This window comes from Labeo rohita, chromosome 5 (genome assembly GCF_022985175.1).
Source record: "Labeo rohita strain BAU-BD-2019 chromosome 5, IGBB_LRoh.1.0, whole genome shotgun sequence".
Classification (NCBI taxonomy): Eukaryota; Metazoa; Chordata; class Actinopteri; order Cypriniformes; family Cyprinidae; genus Labeo; species Labeo rohita.
Window position 1 is genome coordinate 23027348 of NC_066873.1, and position 20219 is coordinate 23047566.

General features: G+C 34.2%; 1 protein-coding gene across 1 annotated transcript; it reads left to right on the forward strand.

Moving 5' to 3' along the window:
• Window positions 1-6606: 6606 nt before the first annotated feature.
• Window positions 6607-15713, forward strand: mpzl2b (myelin protein zero-like 2b). Its single transcript, XM_051111340.1, has 4 exons — window positions 6607-6846; window positions 11616-11785; window positions 12401-12611; window positions 14708-15713. Exons 1-4 carry the CDS (start codon window positions 6792-6794, stop codon window positions 14869-14871), a joined length of 600 nt encoding a protein of 199 aa, XP_050967297.1. The 5' UTR covers window positions 6607-6791; the 3' UTR covers window positions 14872-15713.
• Window positions 15714-20219: the final 4506 nt, after the last annotated feature.

Sequence of the window (20219 nt, forward strand, 5' to 3'; positions counted from 1 at the left end):
TTTCTGGAAGCCTCACTTCCGCCTACAGCCATCGTCACGCACTTCCCATTCAGCGCTGTCCCGCCTCATGAAGGCAAAATATAGGCGAGAGCTATGATAGGAATAACCGTTATAATCGAAGCAGTATAACACGAGAAACAGCGTCCTGCTCATTTCAATATACGAGAACTAACTCTATAAATATCGTATTCGATACGTGTATTTCTAAGGCCTTTAAATTCTGAACATTAAAACGTTGATAAAACGTTGAAAGTCTGATTGATAGTTCATACAATTGATAGCTTTCAGTTCACACATAGCTCATACATTTTAGTAGCATTTAGTAGGACTTCCAGTATAATTCTAAAAATGTCCAGCTCTGAAATCGTATTATTTTTACAAACTAAACGTAGAAATAATATTAATATGTTATTTCAACATACTGGACTGAAGCAACTTAGGCTTGCTTTATTATCTATCTATCTATCTATCTATCTATCTATCTATCTATATATATATACACTACCGTTCAAAAGTTTGGGGTCAGTAAGACTTGTAATAGTCTTTAAAGTAGTCTTATGCTCATCAAGGCTGCATTTATTTGATTAAAAAAAAAAAAAAAACAGTAATATTGCAAAATGTTTTTACAATATAAAATAATGTTTTTTATTTTAACATACTTTAAAATAGAATTTATTCCTGTGATGAAAAGCTGAATTTTTATCAGCTGTTACTCCAGTCTTAAGTGTCACATGATCCTTCAGAAATCATTCTAATATGCGGATTTATTATTAGAATGATCAATGTTGGATAATATCAACAGTTGTGCTGCCAAATATTTTTTGGAACCTGTAATTTTTTTTTCAGGATTCTTTCATGAATAACAAGTTTAAAAAGTACAGTGTTTATTCAAAATATAAATATTTTATAACAATGTAAATTATTTATTATTAACTTTTAATAAACTTTTAATTATTAACTTAATACATCCTTGGTGAATAAAAGTATTAATTTCTTTAAAAAAGAAAAAAAAAAAAAAGAAAAAAAGAAGAAACAATAAAAATGTACTGACCCCAAACTTTTGAATGGTAGTGTATATATATATATATATGGAAGATCATGTTAAAATGTAAGTGTTGATAAACAAATAAATAAAAACTACAGAACTGTGATCATAAAACCAAGCATTTAAATTGTTATAATTGCCTGGATGTTGTTACAAAATTGGTAGGCATCTCTATTCACGAAATCTATTTACAATATTCAATATCCACTTACAATCACTACAAGATGAGAATGGTCATGTGCCTAAATAATTTAAGGATAATTTTATTATAACAGGATAGCTGCGACTGCAATTTTTCAATATTCCACAAGATGGCAGCAGAGTAAAATAATAATAATAATAATAATAACAATAAATGTCACACCTGATTTTAGTATTCTTTCTGTGATTGCTCATGTCAGTACAGACAAGTGGCGTTAGATCAACTATTTTTGTTATAGTTTCATTTAATAATATGACCGACAACTGTATGTAACATTTGTCTTAGCAGGTGAGAAAGACAAAAAAAAACGAATATCCAAATCCCAGTGGGGAATGAGACTGTATTAATTATACTTCAGATTAGAATGAATGTTGTTGCCACTTTGGCTATAATAAACATGCAATGACATGCGCTGGATACATAAAAGAGAGCAGTTAACTACTGTGATCACGTTATACTTTGGGTAGTCTCAGAGTAATGTAAATCTTTAACAAGCTAGTATAGTTTAACCGTTTTACTCATTTCCATTGTTTTTCTGTAGCACTTATCAGATTTACACTGTGGTGCCGTTCATAAAATAAGATTATACAAGATTAGATTGATCCTGGTGGGGTTAATGCAGGCATTACAGCAGCTTAAAGCGGATAGCAGCTGCAGTAAGAAAGATTAACGATATATAGATAAAACTAGGTAGAAACAGTTGGAAGATATGGAATGTATTTTTAATAATAATAAAAAAAAAATAAAATCTAAAATGAAATACACACAAAAATGCTAATGTATTTACAAATAGCCTATATAGGCCTTTTACTGCAGTGAGTAGAGTTGAGTGACCTAAACAGATTAAATGGGTGCAGTCTCAGTTTAAACACACTGATCAAAGCAGGACCCATGAAAGATTTACCTTAATGCTCAGTAATTAGTTCAGGGTAGTTAGTGCAGAGCATGTCAGTGCAGTAATAGTTCCATGTGACTGAATGATGCTGTATGAGCTGATTTATAATTGCCAACATGTAATACTGTGTTGATAGTTCAGATTATTGTGACTAATTGTTAGCTTGAAGAACTGGATCGGGATCAACTAGCTGTTTAAAAAGTTAAAACCCTCACAAGATTGCACTTAATATATTTTATACCTATTCAGTTGTGTGTAAAGGTTGTGATTTTACATGATTGTCAAAATATGGTATGTAGAATAGACCATATAATTTATGTAGATATTTAGATGTAGGTACGGTCACCTGTGTTTTTACATTTCTATATATAGTATTAATAAAAGAAGAAGATTTAATGGTTATGTGACTTTTGTGAGAGATTTTTTGTTTTGTAACATCTGACTGTACCAGTCTGATAATAGACTGTAAATTAGATGAAGTCTGATGAGAAAGTTACGACATGAATGTGTCTATGACAAGTATCTGTCATTAAGTTTGAGATAACATGACGGCTCTCTTTTTCAGTGCTTGGCTGAATGCACAGAGAATGTACATTTTAGTGCAAAGTTCAGGGTGAGAGAATGTAAAATATTGTTGGAATGAACTGTTTGTGATTTTGTGTCACTTAGCCAATATACTTCTCTTCTGTTAATCCATGGTTACCAGGTGTACATCAGGTGGAGGAAATGAAGTTTCTTATGTCCTCAGAGTTGGAGGCAGTCAATGTGACAGATGTATGGCTCAAATGTACATTTAAATCTACCCATCCACTTTCCAAAGGAAGTGACTCTGTACCCTAGACTTTCTAATTGCTCAGAAAGACAGAAGAATCAGTGAGACTAAATGAGTGTGGAGTTAATGTATCTGAAAATCTTCATTTACTAAATGAGGCTGGCTACAGGAAATGTGCTATTAAAACACTGTTCAAAAGTCTTCAATACAGTTTCTTTCTGCCCCTTTTCTATTTCTTATTCCATTTTTTTTTCCACTTTTTTTAAACCCCAATTCCAACCTCATTTCAGTGGGTCATAGTCCTTCCTTACTATTTACCATTCAACTTTTCTCTCTTTCTTTTACTCTGTCATAGTTTTTTTTCTCTACCAAGGATGTACATATCTCCTGGATAAAGGCATATTTAAGGTCACGCTGTATGGACTGGTGATGTAATGAAGGGTGACGCATCCATCACTCTGCAGAATGTGCAGTTTATCTTTAATGGTACCTACAGCTGCCAAGTCCGAAATCGACCTGACTTCCAGGGCTTTGCAGGCGAGATCAGCCTTAGAGTCGTTCAGAAAGGTAAGAGCAGATGCTGTGAAACTTGTTTGAAAAATGAGCTTGAAAAATCATTTACTCGCCCTTCCAAACCTGTATGGCAGTGGAGGTGAAGGTTGTATGAGTAGGATATTGTGTTCTTTCTTTGATCCCAGCAGCTGAAGGACAGAAGTATCTAATCAGCTGGGCTAGAATAGCAGACAGTCTTCTCTGAGAATGTTATGGTACAGACAACAAGAGTGTAAGAGTAACAAGAGTGATATTGAGTTTACTGGCCATTCTCTGATAAAGTTTCACAACCTGTTATTTGGACAGATTTTCTCACCCTTATTTTGGTTTAAAGTACTTTATGTGCATAATTATTTTATACAGTATTGCAAAAGCATCTATAGTACTTGGCCCCTAATAAGGTCACTCTGGACTATATTAATAATACAGAGGATGTATAAAAGTCCACTAAAGGAAGTTTTCGCATTTCACTTGTAAACTTTATAATGGCCTTTGCGATAATGTTTGGGGCTCAGAAACACTCTTTTAGATTAAAAACATACAAAAAAAAAAAAAACATACCGGGCATTTTCCCGGTGGCCCGACGCACTTTTGGGTACATTTCCCCTTCCCCTACATTTCCTATAATGGACTGATATGGTGCCCCGATTTTGAACTTCCAAAATGCAGTTTAAATGTGGCTTCAAACGATCCCAAATGCGGTTGTAAATGATCCCAGCCAAGAAAGAAGGGTCTTATCTAGTAATACGATCAGTTATTTTCATAAAAATAATACAATTTATATACTTTTTAATGTTAAATGCTCATCTTGTCTTACTCTGCCTGGACTGTTTTTTTCCGGTTCATGACACTTAGGGTATGTCGAAAAACTCCCGTCTCATGTTCTCCCTCAAATTCAAAATCGTCCTATATCACTGTTTTACCTTTTTTTGTTAAGGCTTGAGATTAAGAAGTATTTAAATTGTATATTTTCATGGAAATAACTGATGGTTTCGCTAGATAAGAACCTTCTTCCTCAGCTGGGATCGTTTACAACCGCATCTGGGATCGTTTGAAGCCGCATTTAAACTGCATTTCATAAGTTCAAAATCAGGGCACCATATCAGTCAATTATATAGAAGAAAATGCTGCAATGTTTTCCTCAAAAAAACATAATTTCTTTACGACTGAAGAAAGAAACACATAAACATCTTGGATGACAAGGGGGTGAGTACATTATATGTGAATCTTTGTTTTGGAAGTGGACTTCTCCTTTAAGTAATATAAACAGCAGCTATGCTAATCATTCTTCTTTTGCTTTCTTGTTTCTATCTTGGGATGCCTATCCCAAGGTTACTGAAAAGACTTCAGATGATGCCAACAATTACGAAGACTTCAGATGATGGCAGATGCACATAAAAAAAACTGGCAAATATTATCCTTTGTAAAAGTTTATGGGTAAGTCTGCAGATTTTCATTCTGTGTTGTTACAATGTCTGTAATAATTTTAAATGAACATTTACTCTTTTTCCGAGTTACGTGGACCTAGATATATGTGAACCCATTTGAAAGCAAAACTTCATTGAATGACGAAAACGGTCTGTCATCTGTCAAAATGATGTGACATATTTTGCATCATCAAAATGACAAAATACTGTTTTTAGTCATCCAGCTGAGTTTTGCTGACAAATAAACTGGGTATCTCAGAGAAATAATAAACATTGTTAATTTACATATATTACCAGCACTGTAACAGTACAAAACTTACCCTTTAATAATGTTGAAGGATAACACCATTTTGTGTGTTTGAACATGACTTGTATTATGTTTGAGCTTTTGCCATATGAACATTACCATGTTGCCAGAAAATTAACTCCGTAGTGAGTCACAATCACCTCTGGCTGATATTTTTCAGTTGTAATCCTAAAACATGTATTCTCTGTAAAGCTGCTTTGAAATAAGTATTGTGAAAAGCACCATACCTATATGACAATTAACAATGGTTTTACTATAGTAAAACAGTACTAACCATGTTTTTGAATTTTTGGTTCAAACCATGGCTTTGACGCCATGGTTCTATAGTAATATTAAATAGTAGTACTAGAATATTCTAGTAATACTAGAGTAAAACTGTGGTAACTATGACTATAATAACCATAGTTTTTGAAATCATAGTAAATTTTGTAGTTACTATGGTTTTCCTACAACAGTTAAATTATTATTATAGTAAATTATTATAGTAATTATAGTAAAGCTGGTTAATTTTGTTTTTACTATGGTTTTACTGCAAATGCTGTGGTAAAACCATGGTTAATTTTCATAAGGGTACAAAAACGTGAATTTAATTGAATGCTCCTCATTTGTAAGTCATGTTGGATAAAAGCATCTGATCAGTGTAAATGTATTTATATATTTGATATGTTCAGTAAACCTTCAGATTATGTTACATGTGTCTTTTTGCTCTGAAATCTTATTTTCAGAAAATGGGTGTAAAAATAACATTAATATTGTCAGCAATATTTCAACATTTACTGGACTGAAGCAACTTGATTATCCATATATTTTTTTAAGAAAGATCATAATAAAATGTATGTATCAATCAGTTAATCAAACTACAGCAGGTTGAGCATAAAACTAAGCATCTAAATTGTTAGAATTGTCTGGATGTTATTACATACTGAGTACATCTCTATTAGAAAAGGACAGATCTATTTACAATATTCAGAACTATAAGATGAAAAGGCTTATATGTGCCTAAATAATTTAAGGGTGTATTTTTTAAATGACATCACTTGAACATGAAGGCTGCGAATGCAATTTTTTTTAATATTCCACAAGATGGAAGCAAAGTAAAAAATATATATATATATACAAAATATTTTCGTTATAGTCTCGTTTAAGAATATGACCGACAACTGTAGGCTATGTAACATTTGTCTTATCGGGAGAGAAAAACAAATGAAACGAACATCCGAATCCGAGTAGGGAACGAGACTGTGTTAATTATTCTTTCGATTACAGTGAATATTGTTGGTACACTGCCAATGATAAACATGCAGCGACATGCGCCAGATACATCAAAGAGAGCAGGTAACTGTGGGAATCTGGTGTGCAGGTGGACCATTGCCCTATCGGTTTAGTCGACGCCTTTTAAAACTCCTCCTCCTGTCACTTACGGAAAAGAGTAAATAGTCTGAGTGGTTTGGCATGTCCGCGGTGCTCAGGAGTACGAAGTTCAACTAATACTTAGATATTGAGTGTATATACAGTAAGCGGGTAGATATATAGTTAATAGTAGGCTACTGCCATTTAAAGGAGCTCTTATTGCTCCTCCAGTATTTTTTCTATGTGTCGAGTCTGGATTTACCTGCTTCCTGCCCTCTGTGCGCTTGTTTTGCCAGGTGAGTTTCCTACTTCCTGGATCCACCTTTGATTTCGAAATAAATCTAAAATGTTTGATTATCTTAGTGTTTAAACTGTTTAAGTTAACGAGGCATTATTTGTGGTGTTAGGAAGATCATTTGCCTACTGCGTTTGGCAATTTGAAACTACTGTGGTCTGGTCACAGTATACTCCGGGTAGTCTCAGAGTATTGTAAATCTTTAACAAGCTAGTATGGTTTAATTACTACTCATTTTTAGTGCTTTTCAGCGGCACTTATCGGACACTTATCAGATTTACACTGTGGTGCCGTTAATAAAATAAGATTATACAAGATTAGATTGATCCTCAGGGGGTTAATGCAGGCATTGCAGCAGCTTGAAGCAGATAGCAGGTGCAGTAAGAAGATACAGGTAGATAAACTAGGCAGAAACAGTAGGAAGAAACTGAATGTAGTTTAAACTCAATTTAAAATGAAACTCGCACACACAAATTCTCGAAATAAATATCTAAATGTATTTACAAATATCCAATATATAGGTAGGGCTACTACTGCAGTGAGGGGAGAGTGACCTAGTCAAACAGATGTAATGAGTGGAATGGATGCAGTCTCAGTTTAAGCAGAGTTAAACACTGATCACACTGATAGTTCCATGTGACTGAATGATGATGTATGAGCTGATTCATTATTACCAATAATACTGTAAAATGGTTTTAATCGTTCAGATTGTTGTGACTAATTTTTAGCTGGAGGACTGGAGATTAACTAGTTATTTAAAAAGTCAAAACCCTTGTTTTAAGATTGTACTGAATATTTTTTTTACCAATACCAATTCAGTTGTGCGTAAAGGTTGGGATTTAAAATGTCAAAACTGGCGTGTACAATAGACAGTGTTATTTATGTAGATATTTTGATGCAGGTATTGCTATCTGTGTTTTTACATTTGTGACCCTGGACCACCAAACCAGTCATAAGTATCATGGGTATATTTGTAGCAATAGTCAACAATACATTGTGTGGGTCAAAATTATTATTATTATTATTTTCTTTTTTGCCAGGAATCATTAGGATATTACAGTGCCCTCCACTAATATTGGCACCCTTGGTAAATATGAGCAAAGGCAGCTGTGGAAATAAATCTGCATTGTTTATCCTTTTGATCTTTCGTTCAAAATATTCACACAATTTTAACCTTTCATTGAAGTAACACAATGGAAAGTGAGGAGAAAATCTCAATATGCAATAAATATTTTTCTCCAGTTCACGTTGGCCACAATTATTGGCACCCCTAGAAATTCTTATGAGTAAAGTATCTCTGAAGTATATTTCCACTCATATTTACATTTTTTTTTAGCACACCAGGGTGACTAGGAACATGAAACCAGTCATAACTTCCTGTTGAACAGGATAATAAATATGAGGAACACAAAGGCCAAATTTCCCTTAACTGTCCATCACAAGGAGTAAAACCAAAGAACATAGATTGTGCAGAACAAGATTGTTGAGCTTCACAAAATAGAAAGTGGCTGTTAGAAGAGAGCTAAAGCATTGAAAATCCCCATTTCCACCATCAGGACAATAATTAAGAAGTTCCAGTCAACTAAAGATGTTACAAATCTGCCTAGAAGAGGACGTGTGTCTATATCATCATAACACATGGTGAGATGGAGACTTTGAGTGGCCAAAGACTCTCCAAGCATTACAGCTGGAGAATTGCAGAGGTTAGTTGAGTTTTGGGGCCAGAAAACCTAAAAAAAATTTTAGGTTTTAACTCCAGCATATTTAGTTGTCAGATACGACTAGAACTTCAAACGGGATTGGCTTCTATGGTCAGATGAAACTAAAAAAGAGCTTTTTGGCAGCAAACACTCAAGATCGGTTTGGTGCAAACAGGGATAAAAAGTACCCCATGCCCACATTTAAATAAACTGCTGGATCTTTAACATTCTGGGCCTATTTTTCTGCCAGAGATCCTGGACATTTTGTTTAGGCACATGGCATCATGGATTCTATCAAATAGTAAGAGATAAAAAATAAAAAAAATCTAAACCTGACTGCCACTGTTAGAATCTTATAATGGACCATATTTAGATATTTCATCAGGACAGTGATCCAAAACAAACACAAAAATGTGTCACTGAGGACAAAATGAAACTTCTGCCATGGCATCCCAGTTCCCTGACCTGAACCCTTTAGAAAATGAGTCGGGTGAACTGAAGAGGGGAAGAACCATCATGGAGCTGGGAATCTGAAGGATCTGGAGAGATTCTGTATGAGGGAATGGTCTCTGATCTCTTGTTAGGTGTTCTCCAAACTCACCAGGGCTTATAGGAGAACATTCAGAGATTCTTGGGAAAAGGACTTGGCAATAATTGGGTGCCAATAATTGTGGCCAACGTGAACTAGAGAAAAAAATTAATTTAATAATGAGATTTCCCCCGAACTTTCTATTGTTTTACTTCAATAAAAGGTTAGAATTTTGTAATTTAGAATTTTATTATTTTATTTATTTATTTTATCTAAATGAAAGATCAAAACGATAAACAATGCAGATTTATTTCCACAGCTGCCTTTGCTCTACCAAGGGTGCCAATATTTGTGGAGGGCACTGTAAGTAAAGATCGTGCTCCATGAAGACATTTTGTAAATTTCCTACTGTAAATATATCAAAGCTTAATTTTTAATTAGTAATGTGCATTACTAAGAACTTCATTTGGACAACTTTAAAGGTGATTTTCTCAATATTTAGATTTTTTTGCACCCTCAGATTCCAGATTTTCAAATAGTTGTATCTCGAACAAATATTGTCCTATCCTAACAAACACATCAATGGAAAGCTTATTTATTTAGCTTTCAGATGATGCATACATTTTTAAATAAAATAAATAAATAAATAAAAACTTATGACTAGTTTTGTAGTCCAGGGTCACATTTCAGTATTAATAAAAGAAAATGACTTAATGGGTATGTGCTTTTTATGTGAGAGGTTTTGCTTTGTAATATCTGATTGTACTGATCTAATAACATACTGTAAATTAGATCGGGTCTGATAAATGAGTTATGACATGAATGTGTCTACGGAAAGTATCTGTCATGACGTTTGAGATAACATCATGGTTGTAGGAAGACCAGATATCAGAGATTGAAGAAAAAATTACTGAGAAAAAAAAAATAGCAGTTTCATCAGCAGAAGTCAGCTTCAACACTCGTAGGCCACTCTACGTACACTCTCGATGCATCAGTAATCGTACTCTAACAGAAGTCACTATGTCATTACTTAGGTAAAAAGGATTCTGATTGGCTAAAAATTGTGGAAAAACAAGCAAAGTTTTAACAGATGTACATAAAATGCATATCTCTGAAGGTTATTTAGGTGACAAGCGATTAGAAGTCACATGTAATGTTTCGCTCCCAAGAAGTATATCTGCCACCCATGCATCATGGTGGCGGAAGATGACCATGTGTGTATTCCCTGGAGACCGGTCCTGCACAGACAGATACTAACACACACACATAGAGAATATGCAACTTCTTCAAGGCTGGGATGTTCAAACCCAAGCTCTAATCAGGAACTTTCCCCAAACATCCAGATATGAAGTACTTTTTCTCAGCTAGAGGTTTCAGACAATATTCTTCATTGTTTTCTAATGTTTAAAGACGGAAAATACAGTAAATGCTTTAGTTGTAAATTGGTCGTGTAGAGAGCTCTTAATGACCTTTGTGACCTAAGCTGTCATTGTAAGTCAGAAGAGTAAATGTATGTTTTAATGTGTTGGGTACTTTTCTTAAACCAAGGAGAGAGCACGTTCCAGTGAGAAGACATGAAGAATATACTATTCAGGTTTCAAAGAATAATATTAATCAACATTTTTAAGGAGAAGTTCACTTTGAGAACAAAAAATTACAGATAATTATTCACCCCCTTGTCATCCAAGATGTTCATGTCTTTCTTTGGTCGATAAGAAATTATGTTTCTTGAGGAAAACATTTCAGGAATTATCTCCATATAGTGGACTTCAATGGTGCCCCCAAGTTTGAACTTCCAAAATGTAGTTTAAATGCAGCTTCAAATGGCTCTAAATGATCCCAGTCGAGGAAGAAGGGTCTTATCTAGCGAAACAGTCGGTCATTTTGTAAACAAATTGACAATTCATATACTTTTTAAACTCAAATGCTTGTGTTGTCTCGTCTCTGCGATGCGCATGCGTAGTCGTGTAATCCGGGTCAATACAGTTAGGGTACGTCTCATTTCATCTCTGCTTTACCTTTTTTTTGTTCACTTTGTAAAAACTGGGTTGGTACTTCTGCAGTGATGTAGGAGTTCACACAGGCTTAGACAAGACGAGCGTTTGAGGTTAAAAAGTATATAAATTGTCAATTTGTTTCGAAAATGATCGATCGTTTTGCTAGATAAGACCCTTCTTACTCTTTTAGAGCCATTTGAAGCTGCATTTTAACTACATATTGAAAGTTCAAACTTGGGGGCACCACTGAAGTCCACTATATGGAGATAATTCTTGAAATTTTTTCCTCAAGAAACATAATCTCTTATCGACCAAAGAAAGAAGGACACAAACATCTTGGATGACAAGGGGGTGAGTAAATTTTCTGTTAATTTTTGTTGTGGAAGTGGTCTTCTTTAATAAACTGCTCAAAGATTTATATTGAAGTGGCAGTGGATTCCAGAATCCGGACATTCACAGTTCTCTCTTTTAATGTTGTTGGAATAAGCTGTTTGTCTGTCACTTATGTACTTCTCTTGGTAACATGTTAATCCATGGTTACCAGGTGTACATCAGGTGCAGGGAATGGAGGTGATTACGTCCTCAGAGTTGGAGGCAGCCAATGGGACAGATGTACGGCTCAAATGTACATTTAAATCTACCCATCCTCTCTCTGAAGAAGGAGTCTCTGTATCCTGGAGTTTTCGACCGCTCGGAAAGACGATAGAAGAATCGGTGAGACTAAATGGGTGTGGACTTGATTTATCTGAAAATCTTTACTTGCTACTGGGTGGAATGAGGCTGGGTACAGGAGATGCACTGTTAAAACACTGTTCAAAAGTCTTCAGTGCTATTTTCCTCCTGCCCCTCTACTCTCTCTTATTCCTTTCTTTCACTTTTTAAAATCCCAATTCCAACCTCATTTCAAAGTGTCATAGTCCTTTCTATTTAACTTTCATCTTTTCTCTCTCTTTCTTTTACTTTCTGTTGAAACTTTTATTTGTGGTTTTAAATATGTTCGGAGATGCCGGTATAAGTGTCAACTTTTGAATTTTTTGCTAGGACAAGCTAAAATGGCAATTTATAACACCAGAAAACACAAAATTGAACAAAATTTGAATTGTAATTTACAGGTAGTGTTTTTCAAGAATTTTAAAGCCATGACTGATCTTGTTTCATTTGATTTGATTTGGTGTTATAAAGGGATCTTGTGTGAGGTTATTGAAGACAACTTGTTTTTTGCAACCTTTGTGGGATAATTGTTTTTTTTTTTGTTTTTTTTTTATTGACAATGTTTTGAAATCCGTAATAAAGGATCTTTGAAATTCAAATTCTTTTACTCTGTCATAGTTTTTTCTCTACCACGGACGTGCATATCCCCCGGATAAAGGCACATTTAAGGGTCACGCTGTATGGTCTGGTGATATAATGAAGGGTGACGCATCCATCACACTGCAGAATGTGCAGTTCATCTTTAATGGTACCTACAGCTGCCAAGTCCGGAATCCGCCTGACTTCCAGGGCTTTGCAGGCGAGATCAGCCTTAGAGTCGTTCAGAAAGGTAAGAGCAGATGCTGTGAAACTTGTTTGAAAAATGAGCTTGAAAAATCATTTACTCGCCCTTCCAAACCTGTATGGCAGTGGAGGTGAAGGTTGTATGAGTAGGATATTGTGTTCTTTCTTTGATCCCAGCAGCTGAAGGACAGAAGTATCTAATCAGCTGGGCTAGAATAACAGACAGTCTTCTCTGAGAATGTTATGGTACAGACAACAAGAGTGTAAGAGTAACAAGAGTGATATTGAGTTTACTGGCCATTCTCTGATAAAGTTTCACATCCTGTTATTAGGACAGATTTTCTCACCCTTATTTATTTTGGTACTTTATAGTCATAATTTTTTTATACAGTATTGCCAGATAATCAGTGTATACAATAGCTGTGACAGGAAATGCCAGTACTGGTAATAATAATTATAATAATAGTAATGAGAACATAAAATTTAAAGGGGTCATGACATGGATTTTTTTTTATTATTATTTTAATGTGTTCCTTGAGGTTTACTTATAATGTTAACACAATTTTTTGCACAAAAAAATTAATAAATATGTGGGAAAGTTATCATTTTCCACCCTCATTCTGACCCTCTGTCTAAAACAAGCTGTTTTTAAGGGGTGTGCCCTTTAAGGCTTGTTAGTAATTGACCACTGTTGTGATTGGCTAATGTCATTGCATAGGATGCAGTATCAGAGCCCCCTCGCTATTGTATGTAAGTGTTTTGACAGCATGATCAAAAAAGCTTGTTTCCAGACAAAGGATTATGAAATAATTTACTTACCTTTTGTGATGCAGCTACAGTCAGATCTAGTACTGCTTTATCTTTCAACAAATGTTTCTTTGTGAACTCTCCATGACACTGTGCCTCATTTACAAAACAACATGCTCCGATGTAGGGCTCAAATTTTATTATATTATTAATGTAGACATGTATTAAATGTATTAAAGGAGAAGTAATGAAATATAATTACAGTATTTTTTGTGATTAATCTGTAGCATTTATGCATTTATACTAAATATATTTAGACTAATGCTTTTCATACAAATACCTATTACATTTTTACCATGGTATTGAGGTGCTACATTTGTGGTTTTAACTGTTATCATACGCTATAGTTGATAGTATGGAAGAGCAATGGTTCATTAAAAATAAATCAAACAGTCAGAATAATTAAATTTCACCATATAAAAATGACCATAAATCTACATCCCAACTCAAGCTACTATCGTCTAAGAGACATTATATTATTATTATTATTAATATTATCAGGTAACACAAACCTGTTTCTTGATTTGAAATGATATTAGTCATTAAAACATGCAGAACTAAGAAATCATTTTTTTTCTATTTAGATGTTTATTTTGTTAAAGAAAAATGACTGGAAAAAGTGTTAAGAATTCAAAATTATAGATATCGACTAATATGAAAAACTAATTATTGTGATCATTTTTGGCCATATTGCCCAGACCTACTCCGAAGTCAGAACAATCCACTAACATGGTCCAGGATGCCATTAAAAATAAACTATCCACTTGTTCTTTCTGATATGAAGGATCCCAAAGACGCGAACGAGTAGTTTAAACAAAATGCGTTAAAGCGATCGTTCTTTCACTCCGTTTGTCCTCTTGACGACAGACTCTAGCGTGTAGACTGTGTCAGAAAGCAAACGCGCATCTGTATACTGTATCCAGTGTAGACAAGATAGCAGCAGTGATTTGTAATTTCTATTCGCTTTTGATGTGATGCGACACTCGCATTCAACATATTCGACGCCAGTTGGCAAGGCCTATGGTGAGAGGATGACTATTCGTCGATGTCTTGCTTTGGAGGAGTTTATGCAAAAGAGTTTATGCAAAAGTTTGTGACCATGTAACATCACCTTGCACCTCAGATCCAAACAAGCCAATTTTGGAGCTTGATTAAATAAATGCTTTGTTTATAATGAGGAAACTTGCAGAATGTTTTAATGGTACAAAGACCTCTCACATGCCAAAAGATAAAGGCAAATTTGATTTCTTGTATCATGACCCTTTTAACATAAACAGAATAAACGTTTAATAAGGCAGTCAAGCATGACGAATACTCTTTCTTTTCTTCTTGTAGTCTCATACTCTGAAATTGCAATTCTGGCAATAGCTGTGGGTGGATCCATTGGCGTCATTCTTCTGATCCTCATCATTTACATTGTTGTGCGTGTATTCCGGAGAAGGGACGATGACATGGGCATTGAGATGGAGAACCACAAATCAAAGGATGAGGTGCTGTGAGAGAGAATACCTGACTCAGGTTTTAGTGAGTCTGTGCTGTTAGTTTTTGTCTGCACTAACCAATCTTTAACTACATATATATATATACATTACATATTTTGCCACAGAATTTTATAGATTTGTTTTAGATGGCATATTGATCAGAGACACTTCTCATCTACTGATAATTTTACAGAGATTTTTAATTATCATAACCTATTTTTTATATATTTTTTTTGTATGAAAACTTAAGATGAGGTCAATTTTGATACATAAAGTGAGATCATCCATCCTTTGAATTATTCTTAAAAAATATGAGATACTCTGACTTGCTGCCAATAAGTATGACTGAGACTTGTCATTTCTTCTGTTTAAATGATGAAGCACTGCTTTTTGGCAGTTTGTACAGTCACACATGTGCATGATCTGCATATACTATATACATATGTGCAATTGTGCATGTTTGCATCTATGTTGGGGTGTTTCCGGATGTACAATATATGTGGTTCACAAACCTGTGCAGCAGAAAAAAAAAAAAGAAAAGAAAAGAAAAACCTACCAATTTTAAAAGAACAATATTGTTTTTAAAACTAGTAGAACATTTTGTAAATATATAAATATATTTATATAGCACAGATGGCACAGAAACTGCACAAAAAACTATCAAACAAATGTTGTATTCTTTGTACTGCCTATCTATTGCATAAACCTCAAATCTTCAGTGTTCTGGGATTCTCTCTTCATCAGTGTTGATTTTGCTGTTTAGAAAATATCTTTCAATACTGTAATGTTTACTGTAATATTAATCTCAAATTATTTTTTGTTTTCTTGCATTTTTTTCTAGAATTATTGCATTTTACAAATGTTTATGTATTTTTTTGTTTTTTGTTTTTTAATTGACACCATTTTAAAAGTAAAAAAAAAGTTTTTGAAATTTGTTTGTGGATGTTATGTTCTTCTTGAAACTTTAACATGGTAAAGCCGGCTTTAAAAGCCATAAAACCAAAAATGTTTTAGTTTTTTCTGACTTCTACCCCCACTGAGTCTGGTTGTATGCCAGTTTATGTTGGACTTTTGCAATGGTTAAATTCTAACTTAAATTAAGCTGTCCTAGTTTTGGTTTTGCTTTCATTTTAGATTTTTTAACTAGTATAGTGCTTATTCAAAGGAGACTGATTTAGTCATGGAAAAACACAAAAACAAGATTGCGAATACATACATAGTGTGTGTGTGTGTGTGTGTGTATAATTGTTCTTGCTACATTGTGGGGACCAAATGGCCTGCGGTCCCCACAATGTAATAAAAATGATTAAAAATAGTAAATGATGTTTATCTGAAAATCTGATCAATGCAAACATGTTTTCTGTAAGGGGTAGGTTTAGGGTTAGGGTTGGGTTAGGAGATAGACAATATCGTTTGGTCAGTATAAAAACTATAGAAGTCTATGGAAAGTCCCCACAATTCACAAAAACAAACGTGTGTGTGTATACAGACACACACACAGTATATATGATGGTGAATGAAGAAGCACCCTCTGGTGGCTGTAAACTGGCATAAAATAGTGATAACATGAGTTAAGAGTTTCAGACTGAGATCCTCCTCCCTCAAACAGACAAACATTGCACAGGCTCCTTTAAATGTTAAATCTGGCTGTAATCAGAGCATAAATGTGTGTTTGTTATTATAGCAAAACTTAGCACACTGAGAGGATGCCGATTAAAAGCATGTGTTTAAGAGACAGAAAGACAAGACACAGTATATCACTGCTTGTGTTACCTTACATTGATCTGAGGTCAATCATGAGCCTGTTTATTATAAACGCATGCTGTGTTGTTCTGATGCTCTGTGTGTGTGTGTTGTACTAAGATGGATGAGGGACTTCTAAGTCCTAGACTTTAAAGGAGTAATTGAATTTATAGATTTTCAATTGTTTCAACCAAATAGAGAACCTGACTTCCTGTACATGAGTGTGTGTGTGTGTGTGTGTGTGTGTGTGTGTGTGTGTGTGTGTGTTTTGCTCACTCACTGCGGTATACCAGAGAGTGCTGAAAGAGGCTCGTCCCCTGCCAGACTCTTTGCTGCACCAGCAGAGGACACCTCTCTCTGTGAGTGTGTGTGTGTATGTGTGTGTCTGATGAGAAAGAAATGCAGCATTGGTGGGAACTGGTCCAGAAAAGCAGAAAAAACCCTCGCCACATTCAGTGCAGCACAGCGCTGCAGAGCAGCCTCAAATCGGAGCTTAGAACTCCAAACTGCAGCCCACGTCCCACGTCCCACAAACACACACACACACACACACACACCTGCACTGTCCCAGTGTCTTCAACAGTGATGTTATCAGCATGGATATTTTTGACGCCTCACTTGTCGATACTATATATGGATACTTGATGTGACAAGTGGCGTGACACACAATACTTTGTCGAAAACTATTTTCATCACCATTTTGCTATATACATTTTTTAATAATTATTTGTGTTGTTTTATGATCTCATTTTATTTGAGAGAATACATTAAATATTTTGGAGTTCATTTGTCATAGTTTTAAATGACTTGCATATTTGAAATGAAGGGGTGTTAAAACTGGTTAAAACTATATTTAATTTTCCATAATCTTTATATAAAAGTGCAATTTAGTGTTTTTCAAGTTTCCACCAAACGTTTAAAAAATATGAAACACACCCTAGAGACCACTTCTCACTTATAACTAGTTGCTTATTAGCATGTATATTACTAGCATATTGGCTGTTTATTAGTATTTATAAAGGAAATTTTATTACATTAGCAATTGCTCCACAGACTTGAATGACTTTAAAGTGATAAGTTATGACAGATTTTTTAAATTATCCTTTTAAGAAAGGTTTGAATCATGATATCTAAATGTTTTTACAGCATTTGTATCAACCAGTGGCAATTTTTTCTTGGCACAACATGAACATCATTGCAGAACTTGCAATGCTGCAACATCATTCTCATGTCTATATGGGGATGATGCAGTTAGCACCCATCTGTGGTTTACAGTTCTCAATCAAGAGACTCAAACAAACAAGGGCCTGTTTTGAGAAAAGAGGATTTTAGGCCAAGAATCAACGGAGAGCTAGATATGATAGAGCAACAATGAGAAAAGCAGGAGACACAAGACAAAAACTAACAAGCAGTCTCTAATGCAGTAAAGGATTTAAGTTTATTTTATTTATATTTATTTTTATTTTTTTTTGGCGAAACCATCAATCAATCAATCAATAAATAAAAGTTTAAAATGTCTCCACTAAATAAGGAAGGTGTATTTGCAAATAATATTTCTGTCAGCCAGGACCACTATTGTCAAAGATGATTGACAATTAACCCTTAATTGGCAATCTGACCAATCATAATGCCAAATCTGCCATTCTGTCCGACAAACAAATCAGACAGGATAGATGGTATTAACTTCGGTGAATTTAAACTGGTTGAAATAAAATACGTTCTGATGTTCATTCATGTTTGTTTGTTTTTTTCATGCTTTAAGTAAAGAAGAAAAGATGATTGGTTTATGTGTCATTGTTCTAAAAAGGCTATACACTGATCTGTCACAACACATTAAAGAGCCACAAAATGGTATTTACTGTTTGAATTTCTTAAAAATTACAACATTTTAAAGCTGAGACCTTGATTCATACCAGGGGCTGGTTGCATAGAATAAGACCGGTCTTAAAAGTTAGTCAGCTAATTTTTTTCCTTAAGACTGGTCATATATATTTTTTTTTAATTCAGTTACTTAAAAATGTAGATTAGTCTAAGTTGAATCCAAAAATAAGACTGATTACCCTTTGGCTAACTGCTAGTTAGTCAGACTGGTTCTTAAAGGAGAAGTCCACTTCCAGAGCAAGACAGATAATGTACTCACCCACTTGTCATCCAAGATGTTCATGTCTTTCTTTCTTCAGTCATAAAGAAATTATGTTTTTTGAGGAAAACATTTGAGCATTTTTCTCCATATAGTGGACTTCTATGGTGCCAGATTTTGAACTTCCAAAATGCAGTTTAAATGTGGCTTCAAACGATCCCAAATGCAGTTGTAAATGATCCCAGCCGAGGAAGAAGGGTCTTATCTAGCAAAACGATCAGTTACTTTTATAAAAATGTATATACTTTTTAATGTTAAACGCTCGTCTTGTCTTACTCTGCTTAGACAGTTGTTTTTTTTTTTTTTTCCGGTTTATGTAATGAATTTTACAGTAAAGTACTGTTTAAACCACAGTTTTTGGAAGTGAAAAAGAACAAGTCATTGTATAATTTACAGTAAAAAATCGTAAATTGACATTCCCAGAATTCCCTGCATGACAGTTCACATTAGATGTTTTTTTTTGTTGTTGTTGTTGTAATAACGGTTTCGTCTTGGTTTTTTCTTATCAGACGTGTACATTAGGGTTTTATCTGACATGTAGTTTTGCTAAATGAATGTTTATTGTATTATTTAAGTATCATGTGTGTTACCATGATGGTGTTTAGTATTTCATAGAATGACACTGTGCACCTTCTACATAAAAGTATTTCTCTCCTCAGCTTAAGTTGTTTCAACTAAAAAAAGTGTTCTCAGTTTACTCAACGCAAATATCCAAGCTGTCACGTAGTACAGCTTAATGTTTTATGTTGACTGAACTTAAAATTTTAAGGCAGCATGAACACACACTTTAAGTTAAAACAACTTTTTTTTTTTACATTGTAATTAATAGTGAGAATTGGTCCCCAAACTGAAGTGTGTCCAAAAAAACTTTACTTAGAGGCCAAAAATGGGCAAAAAGTATATTTTTTGCACCCTTTTAACCTACACTGTAAAAAATAAATCCATAGGATAACAGAAAAAGTACTGGCAGCTCATTACACATAACATTATCTATTAATTTTACAGACATTTCTGTTAACTCTAAAACACAATGCAATGAAGTGTAAAATTCAAAATACTGGTAAAACACCTGTAAAAAATAATTACGGAAAAATTCCTTCAAATTATACAGTATATTGTGCCCTATTTTTACAGATTTTCTGAGTGTATATCTTTAATTCAAAATGGCAAAATTGGACAAAAAAAAAATGTAAGTGATTGCATCACTGGATATTACTGACACACTATTGTTACATTGCTCTCTTTCACAGTTAAAACAATGTTCAGTTTCCATGAACAGTAAAGCCTTTGTGACCAATAAAGACTTTGATTTTAGCAATAAAGACTTTGATTTCTTTGATTTGATTAACCATCTCAATAATTTTGACGTTGACAATTGCTGTAAAAACTTTTATCTAAATGTACAAATTTTTTGACATCCCAACAACAAATATCCCTGGAATATGTCAGCTTGGTGTTTCCTCAGTATTTAAATAACTGATCA

Excerpts from the sequence above, each read along its gene's own strand:
- mpzl2b (XM_051111340.1), top strand. The coding sequence starts at position 6,792 with ATGTGTCGAGTCTGGATTTACCTGCTTCCTGCCCTCTGTGCGCTTGTT. Across the intron at positions 11,786-12,400 it reads GAAAGACGATAGAAGAATCG|TTTTTTCTCTACCACGGACG; the intron begins GTGAGACTAAAT and ends ACTCTGTCATAG. Across the intron at positions 12,612-14,707 it reads CCTTAGAGTCGTTCAGAAAG|TCTCATACTCTGAAATTGCA; the intron begins GTAAGAGCAGAT and ends TTCTTCTTGTAG.